Genomic DNA, 17,716 nt, shown 5'->3' with positions numbered 1-17,716 from the left:
CACCAATTGGTGGCTCGACCAAATGATCAACCAATCATCCATCCAAATGTGACTTCATTAGTTTCAGTACAACTCCATTTACACCATAATATTCTACCTTTGATAGTAATATTGAATTGTCAATACAGTTGAAACCCTTACTTAGATCACATAATGTCACAGAGACAGATTCCCTCTTCAAATGAATTAATTAAGTATGGACTCGACAATCATAATTGTATATTTCCCAGGTCAAAAGCCATACTCTGATTTGGAAAACAGATTATTTGACTCCAAAAAATCAAAAATTTGATCATTCATTATAGCTTCAAAAATTTTACCATATCCGGGGAATATGGAAATGGGGCAGTAGTTGGTTAAATCATCTTTATCACCTTTCTTATAGATAGGTACTGTTTTGGATAGAGTTGTAGGAAAATCTCCTGTCTCAAAACATAATTTGAGTAACACATCTAATGGCTCCGCAATTAACACAATCTCCTTGATTAAGGAATTAGACCATAAATATCCATACTGTTGCAGGTTTAAAAATTCTTTTACAGCCAAAATAATACCAAATGGGGTGACAAAATTCCATTTAAAATTTAAATTACTTGGAGGAAGATTTTGCAGCATATTGCCAATAGTTTCAGAGAACAAGTTTCCTTCAATAGCTTTTAAGAAAAAATTGTTTACAGTATCTGGGGTGAAAGTAAGATTTTCTTTTGCATTACCATGACCAACTTCTTCATTAGTTACTCTCCAAGCTGCCTTTTTCTATTTTCTCCATTGCAAAGAAAGTCTTTATATGCTTGTTTTTTGCACTCCTAATTGAATCATAATGATCTTTTTTGTATTTCAAGTAAGCCTTTTGTCATGCAGGCTCCCACTGGTTTTGTAAGAAAGATAATTAGTAAATCATTTCTTAGAGCTAGTAACTCCTCTGTGTACCACAGATTATATTTACTTTTAGTGAGGTTACAGTTCAGTACTTTCTTATGAAAGTAAAGTTGAAATTGTTACGAAAATTACCTAAAAAACTTGGAAAGCCAAGTCGCTCAACAGAGCTGGTGCAAATACCATTTCAATTAATACAAGATAGGATCAGTTTGAAATTCTCTTAACCTTCTCCTGTTACGGGCCTAATAATTATGGTTTTACTTCAATTTGAGAATTTGTTGGGCATAATTTGAGTCTTAAAAGTGAAGCTAATACCTTGATGGTTAGACAGGAGGTAGTCAATAACATTTATACTATACAGTTCAGGGCCACAATTGATATTTACATTACCTAGGCAGGCAGAAAGTCAAATAGGCTGTTTGTTTTCCCAGAAAAAATTATAAGAAAGCAAAAGATTTCCAATAACCTTACAATCGCCAGTTTTTAGGGTTATATCAATGTTGAGCAACTGCAAATGTTTAACAACTGAGCCTATCTCAGATATCTTATTTCGAAGACATCTCACATTTTGGCAAAATATATTGATGTCACTGCCTAGTCAGAAGGACTTCAATCAGGAAATATTCAATACCATATTTGCTTCCTGTTCCTTATCTGTTTGTGAGAGGACTATTTCAAATTACCTTCATTGTTTTATGTCTCTGCTTCTGCCTAGTAATTAGCTTGGCTTCCTTCCTCACTGTTCATGCATGAAAAAAACTCAACAGTCTTCCCACAATAAGCTGTGACAGGCTCCTCCTATTACTAAGTCAGGGCTTTATTATCCATGGAAATTTACTTAATTTTGTACAGCTTTTTAAGTAATAGAACCCAGTAATTCTGCCTTATCCACTTGATGACCTTGGAAGTTCTCCAGAGTAGCATTCCAAGACCATATTCTCTATCTTGACATTGATGATCTACCATTCCTAGTTCTTCCCTCCCAAGTTCACATTTTGCTTCATGCTGACAACTGCAATATATTTAAATAAATACTTAGCACTACACCCTATTGTTGTCTTCAGGATGGTGTAAGTAGGATCTCAGAATGGCACAGGAAACAACCACATCTGAAGTCCAGGGCTATATATCTTCCTTAAAAATCCCCTCTTCAACTACAATATTGATTCCATGTAATTGAATCATTTTGCAATTTGTCTATTTTTATTATTGCAGACATTTCTTTCATCCTCCTAATCAACTCTCCTGTGACCCATGGCATTTTAAATTCTCTTTGAGTTTAATATTCTATCTTTTCCCTTGATGCTGTTTATATCTCACTTTAAATTCCTATCAACCTTTTCTCCACAGTAGTTTCCTTCCACTAACCCTAAATAAGATTTAACTCAAGGTCATAGTTATATACAAGATCAAACTAAAGATATGTTCCCAAAAGGATGCCCCTTATTATTGAAATGAGATCGGTTCATTTATCATAACCATACCATTAATACCTGGCAACATTTCTTACAATAATCCTTTTTGCTAAGCTTTACTAAACAAGGTCAAGAGTAAACAGCATAAAATTAACGATTCTGCTTCAATTAATAACATATGATTGATTCAGCTTTAATGAAATGTTTGTGTGACTAGCTCTTTGTTAAAATGTTCATTGTATAAAAAATGTTATCATCAAATCAAGCATGGAAAGGTAATGTTGTTGAGAATACCTAAAATAAAAATAGCAGTGATTAGGCCTATCACTCATCAAGTTTTTATTCAACAAAGAAAAATATACCATTACATAAAGTTCCTTTTCTCATCTCAATATTTTAAACATTTAATCTGACACATTTGGATTTAGATAAAAATAATTGTATATATAGTTATGATGTCTTTAGACTATATTTATTTGAAATAAATAGTAGAGTGAAAATTTATACAACCAACCCCTTTGAGATAAATGCATCAACTAAATGATAACGGGATACCCAAAGAAACAGAAATGATGGAATAATAAGGCACAGATAACAACCTCTAATAGGAGTTCAGAAAAAAAACACATTTCAGGGCCATTAAGTTTAACTACAAGGGTATTAGTAGTAAATAAATATCTAAAATCCAATTTTTAATCATAGATTTCACATTTTCAGTAAAAATATTTTCCTACACAACATATACATCATTTAGAATAATGATAATAACTCCCACGGCTGATTTGCAATAATTTCAACATCAGTCATTCCTCAAATTCAGTCTTAAAGGTCAGTACATAAATCAACATAGGTAAGATGATTGTGGCCTTGAGCTAAAAAAATCATCTATCTCTCGAGCAAAAACGAACAATTTAGTCTCAACTTTTAACAAACATCGTTTCATTTCTGGAATAAATTAAAGACATTATAAATGGCATGTAAAATAAAACACCTATTTTATTTTAGGGAAGAAATTTTTTGCTAACATGATGTGCGCTTGAAAAATTTTCAACATTTTAAAACTTTCTGGAAAGATAATAAGCAGAATAATATCAAGATTACTGAATTCAAACAATGCAGGAAAATCAATTCCAATTTAAATCTTATTTTCATTCCTTATAAAAGAATAACCAGTACACTTACAAGTACTTAACTTTACCCTAGTGTCTTCTCATACTTTTGTTCATTAAACTGCTGCATTGTAGCTATTTAATCATAAAAACAATAAATATTAAAAATAAATAAATTCTGCTTATTCTAATATATATGTATCACATGCAAACTTTGACAAATTGAGCAAAAATCATGTTTTTGCCCAATTTAACCAGAAAATAGCATGCACTTTGGCATAATATTGCATTACTTATCACAAATATCTCTAAACACTCAATTTTATGGCAACTTATCATATAGTTTAATTCACATATTAGTTGAATCCTTTCATATAAAAAGTATTCAAAGCCAAGCTTTAATTTCAACAGAATCAGATTAACTTTTCAGAGTGAAATATTCCTATAAGTATTTAACACTGTGCTTAGAAGTAATAAACACGCTAATGCTGCATGGTATTCTTACAGTAATTTTCTATTAAGCTTTCTTGTCTGCTACAACTATTAGGAACACAAAAACATTTACTCTGTCCATTGAATCAAGGACAAAAAATAAATTATTAACATAAAAAAATGCAATGTTAATAATGTATATGTAGATGTAGATGTATAATGTAAATGTAGGAACAAAGTGAGATCAATCCAAATTGAATGCAAGAAAATAAATTATGGCATAATTTCCATAGGTGGGGCATAAGAAAATCCAGCAAAGGCTTCTGTGTCTTCAGCATCACGAATACTAGTTGAAAATAAAACTCCATTGCATCCCGAGCTAATTCTTCTTTCTATCAATCCTTTGTTACCTTCTGCCCCAGAGGTATAAGACATCCCTACAGATGAGGGAACAGGTTCTTTGGTGAATTCAGGATCAATGTTTCTCATGTCCAAGGCACCACCCTATGCAATAACAAAATTTTCAAATGTCACTTCTCCGGAAGTACTACACTGAAATTATCATTTCAACAAAATGACCTTAACTAATATTTCCAATACTTCACAAAATGCTGAATGGCAAGTTGAACATTTGTGATTGAAACTTTTACTTACAACATTGGGACAAAAAGGTGGCCTGATTCGCTTCTCAAGTAGGGCTTCCCAGTCAACAGAGGCAAAATATCTATGGCTGCGCACATCATCCCAGTCACCAATTCCAGATCCAAGTCTTTGTAAGGGATCTTTGTGAAGCAACTAAACGAAAATAAAAAAAAACAACCAATGATCATTAAAATTAAAAGATTTGCCTCATACCACAGAGTAACTTTTTGCTTGAAATAAAACAGCAGCATTTATCAATGAGACATACACTATTCACATCATGTAATTCATTGGATAATCTAATCTTTTATATTATGGTGTTATATTATCTGAATTGACTCCTTTGAAAATACATTTGGAGAGATTCATTATGTATGAAATATATTGATATTTATACACAATATCTCTTGATTGCCAGCCAAGGAAAGGACAAGTTTAATCACCAAGCCATCTTTAATCAAAGTTATTCCCTGAAAATGCACAGAAAATCACAATTACCTGTGTTAGAAAATCTTTTGCAACTTCTGAAATAGATGATCTCACTTTGAGTGGCTTATTTAATATACTGTCATACATTTCTGCTGTTGATCTACTATAAAATGGAGGCAATCCATGCAGCATCTCATACAGAACAGCTCCAAGACTCCACCAATCTACAGACAGGTCATAGGGCTGAAAAGATAAATGGATGCAACATCAATTTATCATTTTAGATTCTCACATTTCCACAATTACATTGAAAAATGATGAAAGACTATCCTAGTTGTTGTTCCATCTGTTGAAGGTTAACCCTAAGAAAACATTACAAGCACTTCAACAGAATATCAGGAATAAGTATTTAGTTAGTCGTAACACATATGATATCCTTGCAAGCCAAGTGTGTGGTTGCTAAGAGAAGGTTTTTGAGCTTGAATCCAAGAATGGCACTTAGGCAAGCAACTAAACACTAATTTTGTGGTTTACTGATGAGAAATTCCTGGGAAACCATTGTCAGCATAGAGAAAGATGCTAGTATCCCTGCTCTGAATGTATGAATTTCACGCATGATGAGAGCTCAATCCCTACCCATGGACCTAGATGTGATGGAAGACCTTCCTTGTCCCAATGGCCTCTATAGCACTGGTAGGAACAATACACACCAAAATTACTCCTGTTGGGGTCACCCATGCCACAGATAGATGGTAGGGTAAGAGACAGATGAAAGGTAGCCCATGCAGCACGTGTTCCTCAATTAGGCAGTAGCAAAGGCATCTGAGCCGAATGGCATGGCCACGTAAATGACATCACATGAAAACCCTATGGAGGAAGGGAACGGGATACTACTGCTTTGATTCATTATACAGGGTGCGTTCCAAAAGTAATGCAATTAAATTTCCCACATCACCTATTGGTCGGAGTGGGATCAAATCACTTGGATTAGGTGGGGGGGGGGGGGGGACACTAAGCTTTGCCACGAAACTGGTCTCAGTGCTCTCCAAGCTGTGGAAGCGGCAGGATGTCAGTTATTGTAAGCCTCTCCCAACTGTGTCACGAAAAAAATGGAAGACGATCGAGCAACGTTATGCGATAACTAAGTATTTTGCCAAACTGAAAAAATTTCTTGAGGAGACAAACAAGATGATTCATGAAGCTTATGGGGACTCTGCTCTGTCCTACTCAAAAGTTTCCAGGTGTATAAAGGCCTGTAAGGAGGGCTGGAAAGAGGTTCACCACGATCAATGCTCCAGGCAGCCATCAATCAGCAAAACCGACAACAATGTGGTTTGCATTCAACAATTGTTGGACTGACCATTGATTATGTATCAAGATGGTTGCCAATGAACTGGAATTGTGGTCCACTGTTGTGTTTCGCATTGCTACTGAAGATTAAGCAATGAGGAAAGTGTGCGCCAAGCTCGTGCCCAAGGTGTTTTCCACAACGCGCTACGAGTCCGCGAGTTCCTGGCCAAACACCAGGTGCCAATGCTGTCCCATACCCCCTATAGTCCTGACATCGTCCCAGCAGACTACTTTTTGTTCCCTCAGATTAAGGCAGCCCTGAAAGAAACCCGTTTTTTGTCCATAGAAGAGATCCAATCAGCTGTGGTGAAGATCTTGGGAGAGGTCCCTGAAGACGCCTTCCAAGTTGCGTACCGGTCATGGCAGAGTCCCTGGAAAAATGTGCGGAGGTCCAAGGATAGACCTTTGAAGAATTTTAAGTGTTCGTGCAAATCTGTTCAATAAATTACTTTAATAAAACAATTGCATTAATTTTGGAAAGCACCCTGTATGAAATCATGACAGAGATAAATGTGACAGTAAATCCTGGAAAATACAGGATTTCTCCCATGGGGTGGATGTTGTACTCAGCAGTGAGGAAGGGATGAGGGGGCAAGGTCTCCACGGTCATTATCAAACACAATCTGAACAGATGAATAGGTAAACACAGAAATAGTGAAAAGAGAAGAGGACCACAGCTGTCAGAATAGGGATGTAGGATGAGAGGATAATGTTGAGGACAGAGATACTAGAAAACATCACGGGCAAAGAAATGGAACAAGGTTGTTGGGATAGACAACAGACCTGCAGAAACAATCAAGGGCAAACATGAAAGAGAGTTTTTCCTGTTATCGGAAAGCTCATAAATAGCATTTACCAGGGTTGAAGTCAGTTTGAAGACTTCATTTACTCAGAATTAAATTCCATCTCGGAAAAAGGAAAAGCATGCAAGGAGAATAGGACAATAAATTGGATCTCACACACAGCAAAGGTGGTGCTAAGGATCATCAATGATGTGACTGAAGAGGGCAAATGATCACTTAGGGGAAGATCAATTTGGGTTGAAAAAGAGTAGGGGTATATGTGAGACCATAGCAGCAGTAATGAAGTCACTGCTAGAGAGGGATAGAGGATACCACCAGAATTATTTAATGTTACTGTTAATGTATTGCACATTAATTTCTTTTTTGGGCTTTAAATGGCACAGTAAATTATACATAGGTTCATAGAGCAATAAGTCATAAAAATTTTCACAGGAGTCCAATTACAACACCATGACCAAAATCAATTCACTTTTTCTGTACACAAATATTAACACACTGCAAATTGTCACCACGTGATCAAAATACTACTATTTGAATACATATTTTCTTCACACATATCACTGGCTAACGAGTGTGACCTATAGGTTTCACAATCAATAATGTCCAATATATAAAACATTATTACCTGCTTCCGAATGATTTCTGGGGCAAGATATTCTGGTGTCCCACAAAAGGTTGAGGTTGTGTCAGAACAATGAGAAAGGCCCTCCTTGCATAATCCAAAGTCTGTCAGCATTACATGGCCTTCAGCATCAAGCAAAAGATTTTCAGGCTTGAGGTCTCTGTATATAATTCCTCGAGAATGAAGATAACCAAGGGCAGATGCTATTTCTGAAGTATAAAATTTTGATCGTGACTCTGGGAAGGTCCTTTCCCTCTGTAGGTGAAAAAATAACTGAAAAACAATAACAATAATGAAATGACCATGGACCATACACTCTTCAAGAATAGTATGATAAACATTTATTAACAGTTTATCCTGTCTAAAACATCAAATGCAAATATTTGAAATCTCCTCAAAACAAAAATTACTATTGAGAAAACCAAACACAATCACATCAATATTATATGTATGTATTACACAGGATACATAAAATTCTAGGTTTTTTATAGTAATAATTTTCAGTAACCAGCTCTTTATAAGACTCCACCTAATTTAGAAACACCCACTTTTAAAAATAATAAATTGAACTTAAACAGGAATCTGGCTATAGTCCTTAGGTACACATCTAAACAATACTGAAAATGCTACAATGATATATGGTTAATAATTATGCACTAAGGCATAAATTATTAAACAAGACTAGATATCAACCATGAAAAAATTATTGAACTCAACTAGGTTTTTAACTAAAAAATCCACTATATATTAATCTCCACATTAGCCTGAAGTCAAATTAAAACATAATGAAGTCGCATGCAACTAAGGAAAACCATGAGTACTTTTTCTTGCAAAATAAGTATCCAGACTACACAAACTGTGATGCATTGTAATCACACACAAGTAATAGCACAACAAAATAAACACTTAATACTGTTGTAATAGTAGCAACATGAATTTCACCATTGCCATACATACCTCTCCACCATTGACTAAATCCAAGACAAAGTACAACTTTGTTTGAGTTTGAAAACTGAAGTGCAGGCCAACAAGAAAAGGATGTTGAAGATTAGACAGCAGAACATTTCTTTCAGACATAATATGTTGCGTTTCATTCCTCTTAAGTATCAAACGTTTCTGTAGCACCTAAGAGCAAAATTATGATCATTTCAATCATAGCAATTTCAAATGGCAATCTTATATTTCAACAATTTCTTCCCCAAACGATAATTGAATATAACAAAATAGAAATCCAAAAGTTGCAAGCATTTGTTATTTTTAAAATGGACTTGAATGAAAAAATAAAACTCATTCTAAGGATTGATTCACAAACACTTAAAACATTTTCTATTCAAAGAGTAATATTATTCAAATGGATGAATGTTAAAATAACCCATTTGCGTGCATACCTTTACTGCATAGTGTTTTTTATCTGCACAATGGCGTGCTAGCAGTACTTTCCCAAAACTTCCCTTACCGATTACATGCAGGAATTCAAAATCACTGGGTTTCACTCTGAAACAAAAAAAATTAAAATTCTGTTATTACAATAAAATTAAACAGCTGGATCTGTTACATCAATATAATTATTGCAGTCTTTCACATATTCCATATTAACATTTACCCTGTAAATTAAATGATTTTGGACCAAGGTACAATTACTACAGAATTAATTGATTTATTAAGTTGCAGAGGATAGACTACATGATTTTATCTCAGTGTAACATTTAAATATTTTCCCATAATTTTATAGTCCGCTTGATGCCTCTGGGTACTACCAGCTTCATTCAAGCTGTGATTTTTCAGGTACCAGTTACCTGGGGAAAAAACAGGTAACACAGGGAAAGCAATGGGCCCCCATACCCTAATGTGATGAATTTTACATACCATTGGGCTTAGCATTTTGCGTAGCATTTCGCCTTACCATTTTTTACATATGACTCCACTTTTTGACCAGTTTGTATTCATATTATGACAGCAATTTTCTGTGTTAAATCTGTATGAATACAGCAGTTGCTTCACTGTTCATCACTTTCCCTGTCATCACCAGGAATATGATAGTCAATATATTGCCTTATCATTTATCTGAATGACTTCCACATGCTTTCACTGTGCCCATTCAAAACAATGCTTCTAGACTGTTTCCTTCCTGCTCCCTATGTCGTTCCAAAAATCAAATAACTTGTATTTTTTATTTTATGGCTTTTTCTCATCCAATGCGTAGTTTGGAAAGAATGGCTTTGTGGTCACCGATTTCTTCACTTACATATGTAGACACCATTCTCATAAATGCATCACCATTTCAGAGTGCTTTCATTTCAATTAAATGAAGAATACAATGTATCTTTCCACTGTCCTTTATTTGCGTAGAACAGGTTTCAACGCTCAAGCGTCATCATCAGGTACAAATTAAACAAGTCGCAGTCCACTTATATACCAATCATGAGGGAGAGGAGGCGTGGGTGAGAGAGGGGGGAGAAGAAGGCAAAAGAAAATGGAGTTGTGATCGGCGTTGATGGGGAGGGGAGAGAAGGGTGTTAAGCGTCAGGACAGGTGCTTGGTTGGTTTACAGTGGGGTGGGTTGGGGGGGTTTGTTGGGTCTATCTGTGAGGGAAAGGGGTACTTCCAGGATTGGGGAGAGGTATTCAAACAATAAAACGCTAACCAAATGACCCGTTTTTAAATTCTTCCTGATTTCAAGCTCTTCCCACTTGTCCATTCTCATTCCTTTTTCCATCTGGTGTAAGAGTTCCAGGTTGAAATCACTACCATGGTTTTCTTCCCATAGATGTTTGGCGAAGTGTGATTGCTTGAGGTCACAAGTTCTAAAACAGCGTTAATGTTCCTCCCCCCGTGTTTTTAATGACCTACCCGTTTGACCTATATATATATAGCACCACAGTCCCCACAAGTTAACTTATAATATGACTCTTACACCAGAGTGAAAAAGGAATGAGGATGGACAAGTGGGAAGAGCTCGAAATCAGGAAGAATTTAAAAACGGGTCATTTGGTTATCGTTTTATTGTTTGAATACCTCTCCCCAATCCTGAAAGTACTCCTTTCCCTCAGAGATAGACCCAACAGACCCCCCCACTGTAAACCAACCAAGCACCTGTCCTGACGCTTAACACCCTTCTCCCCCCTCCCCATCAACGCCGATCACAACTCCATTTTCTTTCGCCTCCTCCTCTCCCTCATGATTGGTATATAAGTGGACTGCGACTTGTTTAATTTGTACCTGATGATGACGCTTGAGCGTTGAAACCGGTTCTACGCAAATAAAGGACAGTGGAAAGATACATTGTATTCTTCATTTAATTAAAATGAATTTCCACATGGTTGAGCCAGGAACAATTGAATATTTGCTTTCATTTCATTTCAAAGTGATGCCTCAAACCATTCTATTCATTTCAAGATCTTTATCTTATACATTTAAAACATTATTGCCACTAGAAAATGAATAGATAGTACCTGCCAATACTCTCCCTTTATGAACAATGAAATGAGAGTATTTTAGGAATAGCATGGTTCTTCATTAATTCAAATTAGTGAATAACATTACAATACTCATCTGTGTTGAGAATGAAACCCAAAAGTTAATGTCCACTGGGACACGCATTTATTACTGCATCAATAACTTTGCTATTTACAGGAAATATTCAAGAAGCAGGTCTCCTGATTAACAATTTGATACACACCTAACAAATAAAATTGGCATACTGTTAAGTAAATTTCAGAAAAATAAATTGAGACTAACACCAGTCCATCGCAGAAGCAGCTTAAAGGTGATATATTAATTCCACAAATTTTTAACCACTGGATGACAAATACATTTTTTATTCTTCCTCTGTGAATTAACACTAGAGAAAGACATCCCAGTACACGGTATCCAGGTAACAAATTTATAATTACTTTTAGAAAGGATATTCACAGTCTCCAAGAAATAAAATAATCCTGAATGATTACAGAATTTTAATTAACAATGCAAATTTCGTACCTAATGCAGAAATACCTACATGTACATCAACAGTGTGTTACTCTGATGTTAAATCTTTGTTTACACTTAATCTTTCCAAGAACGAATGCACGCATTAGAAAATAAGGTGATGACATGGTAAAAGAGCCCAAAGAGAACTGGTTTGTAAATAATTTATTTTGTCGCAAAAATTACTTTTGATTGGGTTTTGCTTCAGTTTGAGCCAGCTAATTCCCTTCAATTTATAGAAGCTTTTTTCTCATTGTCTAATGTAAACCCTTTGACCAGTTTATTTTGTGGGTCAAAATAAAATGCTCAGTCAAAGAAGATAATTAGATTCAAATAAAGAAAATGACAACAGTTGAAAAAAGGTAGACCAGCATCGGCTGAGCCACAGTGGAATTTACTGGATGAACAATACAACAAACATATTCTAACTGTACCAGCAAATGGATTACTTCACAATGAAAGATTATTAACACATTTATATCAGTCTTGGAAAAATGGATCACCAATATTTGGATGAGCTGTGCATGCAGAAGAGAGTGCAATTGAGAATGCTGTTATAGTAGTCTAAAAATGTAGCAAAAAATATCAAAACCTACTGAGGTCTCTCCGATGGGCCAAGGTCAATTTTCCTTTTGTTAATTGCATCACTTGAAGTTTTACTTTCAGGACTCAATATCGAGGGTTCTTCCTTTGTTGCACCAGAATCATTCAGCAGTAAGAATGTTCTCACATCTCGTCTAAAAAAAAAGGCAAATGTATTAAGAGAATTAGGTAATTAGAAGTAAAATGAAGGCTAAGCAAGGTCCTCAACATGTACTTAGCTAAACTTGTGAAGAGGTTTTTCCCGGCTCAAACAGTTAAATTTGTTGTACTAGATTCAGAAGAGTATCCATACTTTAGTTATAACCATTCATGAACATACTAAGACATACATCTAATTGACTCACATAGACTATGGATTGAAGAATAATTTAACTATTCCAATTTAATAAAAATAATTCCAAGATACCTGTGGTTGGTTAACATGGCAGCATTTCATATAGGATGTTTTGTATCCAGGATACATAACAACCTATATGATTATGCTGCCATGTTAGCCAATGACTAATGTAATCTAGTCTTGGAAATACATTTATACAGGAGAGACCCATCAATAATGTACACGAGACACTGATCCAATGGAGATGGGATGGGTGTCTCCCGTATAACATATCTCCAAAATTATATCTCAATATTCTTGTTTTGTATGATAGATATTAAGACATGAATATCTCATTATTTATTGCTTTTAGAGCCATGTCCACGCTAGCTACGACAGACAAGACATGTAAAATGATACACATTTTTATTCATGAGCCTAGATACAATGAAGAGAATGACATGGATAAGATACTGAGAGAGAAAAAAATCTTTCAATAAGATTATGTGGATCCAATCTATCAATACTTAAGTAGTAGTCTGACAACAGGCAGGTGATTGAGGAGCATAAAAGAATTAATACATGGGTGAATTTCACATTGAAATAAGTGAAATAATAACTTTCTCATAAAAATTAAATAGAATGTACCCATTCATTCAGATAACAACAGGATGAACAATAAGAAAATAAATTGAAAGTTATTTCACTTATATCATACACATTATGAGTGGGAGTAGTCTACATGTATGTAAGTAGAAGGGCTTCGATTAATAAAAAATGCAACACATTCCAAAGAAAATTTCAGAGTTTAAGAGGACGCCTCGGTAGCTTAAGTGGCTAAAGCACTTGACCGGATATTGAGGGATCTGGGTTCTAATCCCAGTCAAGGCGAATGATTTTTACACTCTGAAATTGTTGCAATGCAACACATATTTAAGAGTGAATAGCATGCAGATAATTTATATATAATGAATGACCTGAGTAAACTTATTGGCACTGGACTTTTGGGAGGAGTGAAAAAAAATGGAAGAAACTGAGTAGGTTCAGGCGTGATGCGGTGGAAATCAAATAAAATGAATAGCTGATAGCAGCACTTTTTCACTGGAAAATAAATTTTATCCACTGGAAAAGTGCTACCATCAGTTATTCAAAAATGGAAGTAGTGAAAAATACCACTCCACTTTTCATACACCTTAATCAAACTATATTCTTTGCACTAGATCCCAAGCAACTAACACCTTGGATGCAACCCTTTACTCCACTTATAACCACATGAGGTACAGGGGATTGGGACGGTGCGGTAGCTAAACATGCTGGCTTCCCACCCAGGATTGAATCCCAGAGGTGAAAGATATTTTTCAGTAGTATCCCGATCCCAACTTTTGATCGTGCTTTGTGGAGACCACTTTTGGTGAGCATGCCGACCATCGGATGGAACATTAAGCTACAGACCCCTGGGCACCTTTCGTTAAGAGTAGGCTACTGCCAATGCTGGGTTTCTCTCCACAACTTTTCCTATCCATCCTTAATGGTGCAAATGACCTCAGCCGTTGGTCTCTAACTAAAACTACTACTACTACCACCACCCAAGGGGTACCCTACATAAACTACTTCCTGATTGCCCATTCACCCCTACCCTAAAGTTCAAGGGTAATCTGCCCTTGGACTCAGCAAACCACCATAAGCAGGACTCTGTTGAATTGTATTCCCATGCAAACATTAGAAGTGTAGCAGTGGAAGCACCATAAGGCAAAGAAATTTATTTTCACTGGAGCTGATTATAGGCTTTTTAATGTTATCAAAAATTTTATGATTTGCACAGCTAATAAATTAATTAGTCGGCAAAACAACTGTTTTCACAAACTGCGCCAGCTAATGAGGGATTTAAGCTGTGATTTCCAAAACAGGTATTAGATACTATCTCAGAATCATTCCACAACTTAGGAACACATGAACATGTTGGTCACTTAAAGGGAATGCAGAGAATAATAAATTATAATAACACTTACAGCCGCAGAGCAGATTCACAAGAAGCAAGTTTTTGTATAAAAGCATTCAATCCTTCCCTGCGACTCTCAATAAATGCAGGATCCAAGTTATTACCAAAAAGCTTCTTGCCAGGTAATTTCAATTGCAGGTGTGGAAACTAAAAAAAATTGCAGGGTTTTATTCTATAATTATAACGGCCAACATAGACCTGTCATAATGGTTTTCAAATAAAGTAAGACTGCAGGGAGAAAACAAAAGTTTTGCAGGAGAAATTCCTTAATAATAACAACCACTTGGTTTTAAAACCACACTACCATTAGGTATACATGTAAATGATGGTATTCATACAGAAATATCCAATTCATCAATATCATTAAATTATTTTACAATTAGCTAATACTATATTTAGTCAGACATGGGCTTGGGATCAGCATTTAAAAGCACATAAAGACACAACCACTTAGAGATCATGATTTAGTACCTATGCTTCGCATAATGCCAAATTTAAGAGGATAAAAAAAATGCAAGAAGTAAAAAGAAAGGGAAAGCTTCACTGGTGTGAAAAAGGAGGACTATTAGGAATCAGTTGATAAATTCTTGCAAGAGGACCAGCAAAAGAAAGGTGGGAATAACTTAAATAAAGGACAAAAAGTTGTAATGAAACAATAAAAACAGCAAATAGAAATAAGGTTTACACCTCCATGGATTACAAAAGAGATGATCAGGGGAGTAGAAGAGAGAAGGACACGGTAGAATCTTAACAAAGAATTAAGAAAAAGAGTGTACAAAGAGTGATATAACGCTTGAAACTAATCGGATGAAAGAAATACAGTGTAAACGACAGTGAGAGATTATGGAGAGGTGACAGGGACAGAATGACACTGTACAGGGAGGTGAGAGAACTTTTAGGAAGTAAAAAAGGGAAACAAGTTTACACTCTCAGAGATATGACAGGGAAATCATTAATCTAAACAGATGACACTAGGGTAAAATAGAAAGAATACACAAGAAAAAGGGTCTGAGGTCAATACGTTTGGATATTGAGAATATAAAGTCTATGAGGGTAGCTTGGGTCTAAGGGTACTTGATAGGCAGATACAGGAAGTATTATAGGAAATGAAATGGAACCAAGGGTATGGGTATGTGCACAATTGTATCGCCCAAAAATCATTTCTTTAGCAACAGCACTTCAAGTTCATTTTTAAAATCATTCACAGTAGATTTATATTTTACATTAGTAGGTATGTTATTCTAGATGAGATGGGCACAATGATGAAGATAATTTTTTGAAACTTCTAGTGATTGAATTCTTAGGTGTGCATTTTCTCTACCATGAGTCACATAGCTATGAACAGAATTTTGGTTGAAATAATAGATTTCCAAAAATAGGAAAAAATGAAAGATATGACGATCATCATTTGAAATTCCAGAAACAGCTGCTTTCTTAGAGCTCTGATGGATACATTTGCCATTGTTGTTATAAAAGTTCATCAGAAGAGTGTATCATATGCTAGTCACAATGGGAGACGTAATTGGAGCATTAGTTCAGTGACTGAGTAATGTAAGAATTTGGCAGGTATCTTCTCCTTAGTCATTGATTTAAGATCTCCACAGTAATCAGTGCCCTCAGTAAATAATTTTTTTAAATGCTGTGTAATGAGCATCACAACATTTGATCTGTTTAATTGAGAACAATGCCAGGCACTCATAATGTTCCCTTACTCGCATACACGTGTAGCAATGTCAAATTGGTAATTGATGAACTGCATGTGCAAGGACCAATTTAAGCCATCATTCACATTTTTTCTGAAAAGCATAGCAGTGTGAGAAAAGCAATTATTCATCAGAATGGGGTCTTGGAAGTTAAGACAATTTTCTTGTAATCGACCTGAATTTGGTCGATTTTAATTGTACCCCAAAATTTTATTAATTATTAGTACAACACTAATATGAAATTTAAGCATAATATTTTCGCTGTTATATATTGAATGTATTACATACATTTATAATGAATGCAAGTTTTATCTAGCCAAACAACTTTTTCAGGCAGGCTTTCCAAGAACTAGGTGTGTTCAAGCCATTATTCAATCAAAAAGAATTAGGCAATTTCCATCATCATCTCTCCCTGCGGGCATCTCTTCCACGTGATTATTAAGCGAGAACAGACGAAAAATCCCCTTTACACCCAAGATCAAGGAAAAACGAGATCGGTGGCTAGAAGTAGTCCGTGGAAACATGTTATGAGGGCACATACTGAAACACGTACAAATGCTCTTTTATCATAGTGCTTGTCAAAACAAGAAGTTCGCCGCTAATCCAAAAATTAAACAAACTCACCACCTATTTTTCGTAAAATGGTCCACTCAATCCTTCCAAGAATTATTTCTTTGCTATCATGAAATTTAAAATGCTTATCCGTATTTTAAACATCCGCTATCCTTACCTGTTTTTTCACGGTTTCATACAGTTTATGGAATTCGTTATAGCGGCGAAACACATACCAACTGCCCACTTCACAGTTTACAAGTACTTTATACACCTGAAATGCAAGTATACACGTAAAATTTACGATGAAATTGAATTCAACTATGCACTGTCACAGCCAAAATTTTCATTCAGCACTTGCCGTGAACTTTTTATTTTTTTCCCGTGTTTCTGCATCGTTCACTGATATTGTTACCGCTTCTATCCCAGAGCACATTATAATTTGTATATTTTAATGTACGTAACTAAATACATACGCTGCAAGGGCTGTAAGTGTATGGTAAACATATTTTAAAAGATTTCTTGCTATTCTTCTAAAATGCCGGGCCAAAATATCATTTAATGGCGACAGTAAATTACTGCACTTATAAAACATTTAAACACACATTAATGCTAGATAATGACGAATCGGAATTGTAAAGTCTAACAACGACTTAACTACATAGAATTAAGCGTTGGAAACTCAAAGTTAAACTAAGCGCGGACAAAAATTTTGGTGCTTTCAAAGTCACAGTATATTTTCCTCAGGATATTGGGACATATTAAACAAAATTTCAACACAAGTTTTTGAACCTACCACTGCAGCGAATGACCACAACTCTGTAACATCAGCCGATTAGTCATTTCCAGCCGTTTTGACTAGAATTTCACGAGTTGACATCAAATAACGATTTTCC

The 17,716-nt window shown here is 35.3% G+C and overlaps 1 protein-coding gene across 1 annotated transcript; it reads right to left on the bottom strand.

The window, feature by feature from the left end:
• Positions 1-2,634: 2,634 nt before the first annotated feature.
• Positions 2,635-17,711, bottom strand: LOC139687466 (serine/threonine-protein kinase Sgk1-like). The gene is made up of 11 exons (XM_071584639.1): positions 17,617-17,711; positions 17,182-17,306; positions 16,999-17,094; positions 14,576-14,712; positions 12,244-12,384; positions 9,070-9,175; positions 8,639-8,806; positions 7,685-7,954; positions 4,976-5,149; positions 4,490-4,630; positions 2,635-4,339 (listed from the first exon to the last, which is right to left on the bottom strand). The coding sequence occupies exons 2-11, from the start codon at positions 17,254-17,256 to the stop codon at positions 4,109-4,111; spliced, it is 1,539 nt and encodes a 512-aa protein (XP_071440740.1). The 5' UTR covers positions 17,257-17,306; positions 17,617-17,711; the 3' UTR covers positions 2,635-4,108.
• Between the last annotated feature and the right edge of the window lie 5 nt (positions 17,712-17,716).

The sequence above is a fragment of the Hetaerina americana genome, unplaced genomic scaffold (assembly GCF_022747635.1).
Source record: "Hetaerina americana unplaced genomic scaffold, ioHetAmer1.1.p SCAF_2, whole genome shotgun sequence".
Taxonomy (NCBI): Eukaryota; Metazoa; Arthropoda; class Insecta; order Odonata; family Calopterygidae; genus Hetaerina; species Hetaerina americana.
Note: the sequence above shows the minus strand (reverse complement) of the source record. Positions and strands in the feature narration are given on the sequence as shown.

Excerpts from the sequence above, each read along its gene's own strand:
- LOC139687466 (XM_071584639.1), bottom strand. The coding sequence starts at position 17,256 with ATGTGCTCTGGGATAGAAGCGGTAACAATATCAGTGAACGATGCAGAA. Across the intron at positions 9,176-12,243 it reads GGCCCATCGGAGAGACCTCA|AGTGAAACCCAGTGATTTTG; the intron begins GTAGGTTTTGAT and ends TTTTTGTTTCAG. Across the intron at positions 7,955-8,638 it reads ATTTAGTCAATGGTGGAGAG|TTATTTTTTCACCTACAGAG; the intron begins GTATGTATGGCA and ends ATTGTTTTTCAG.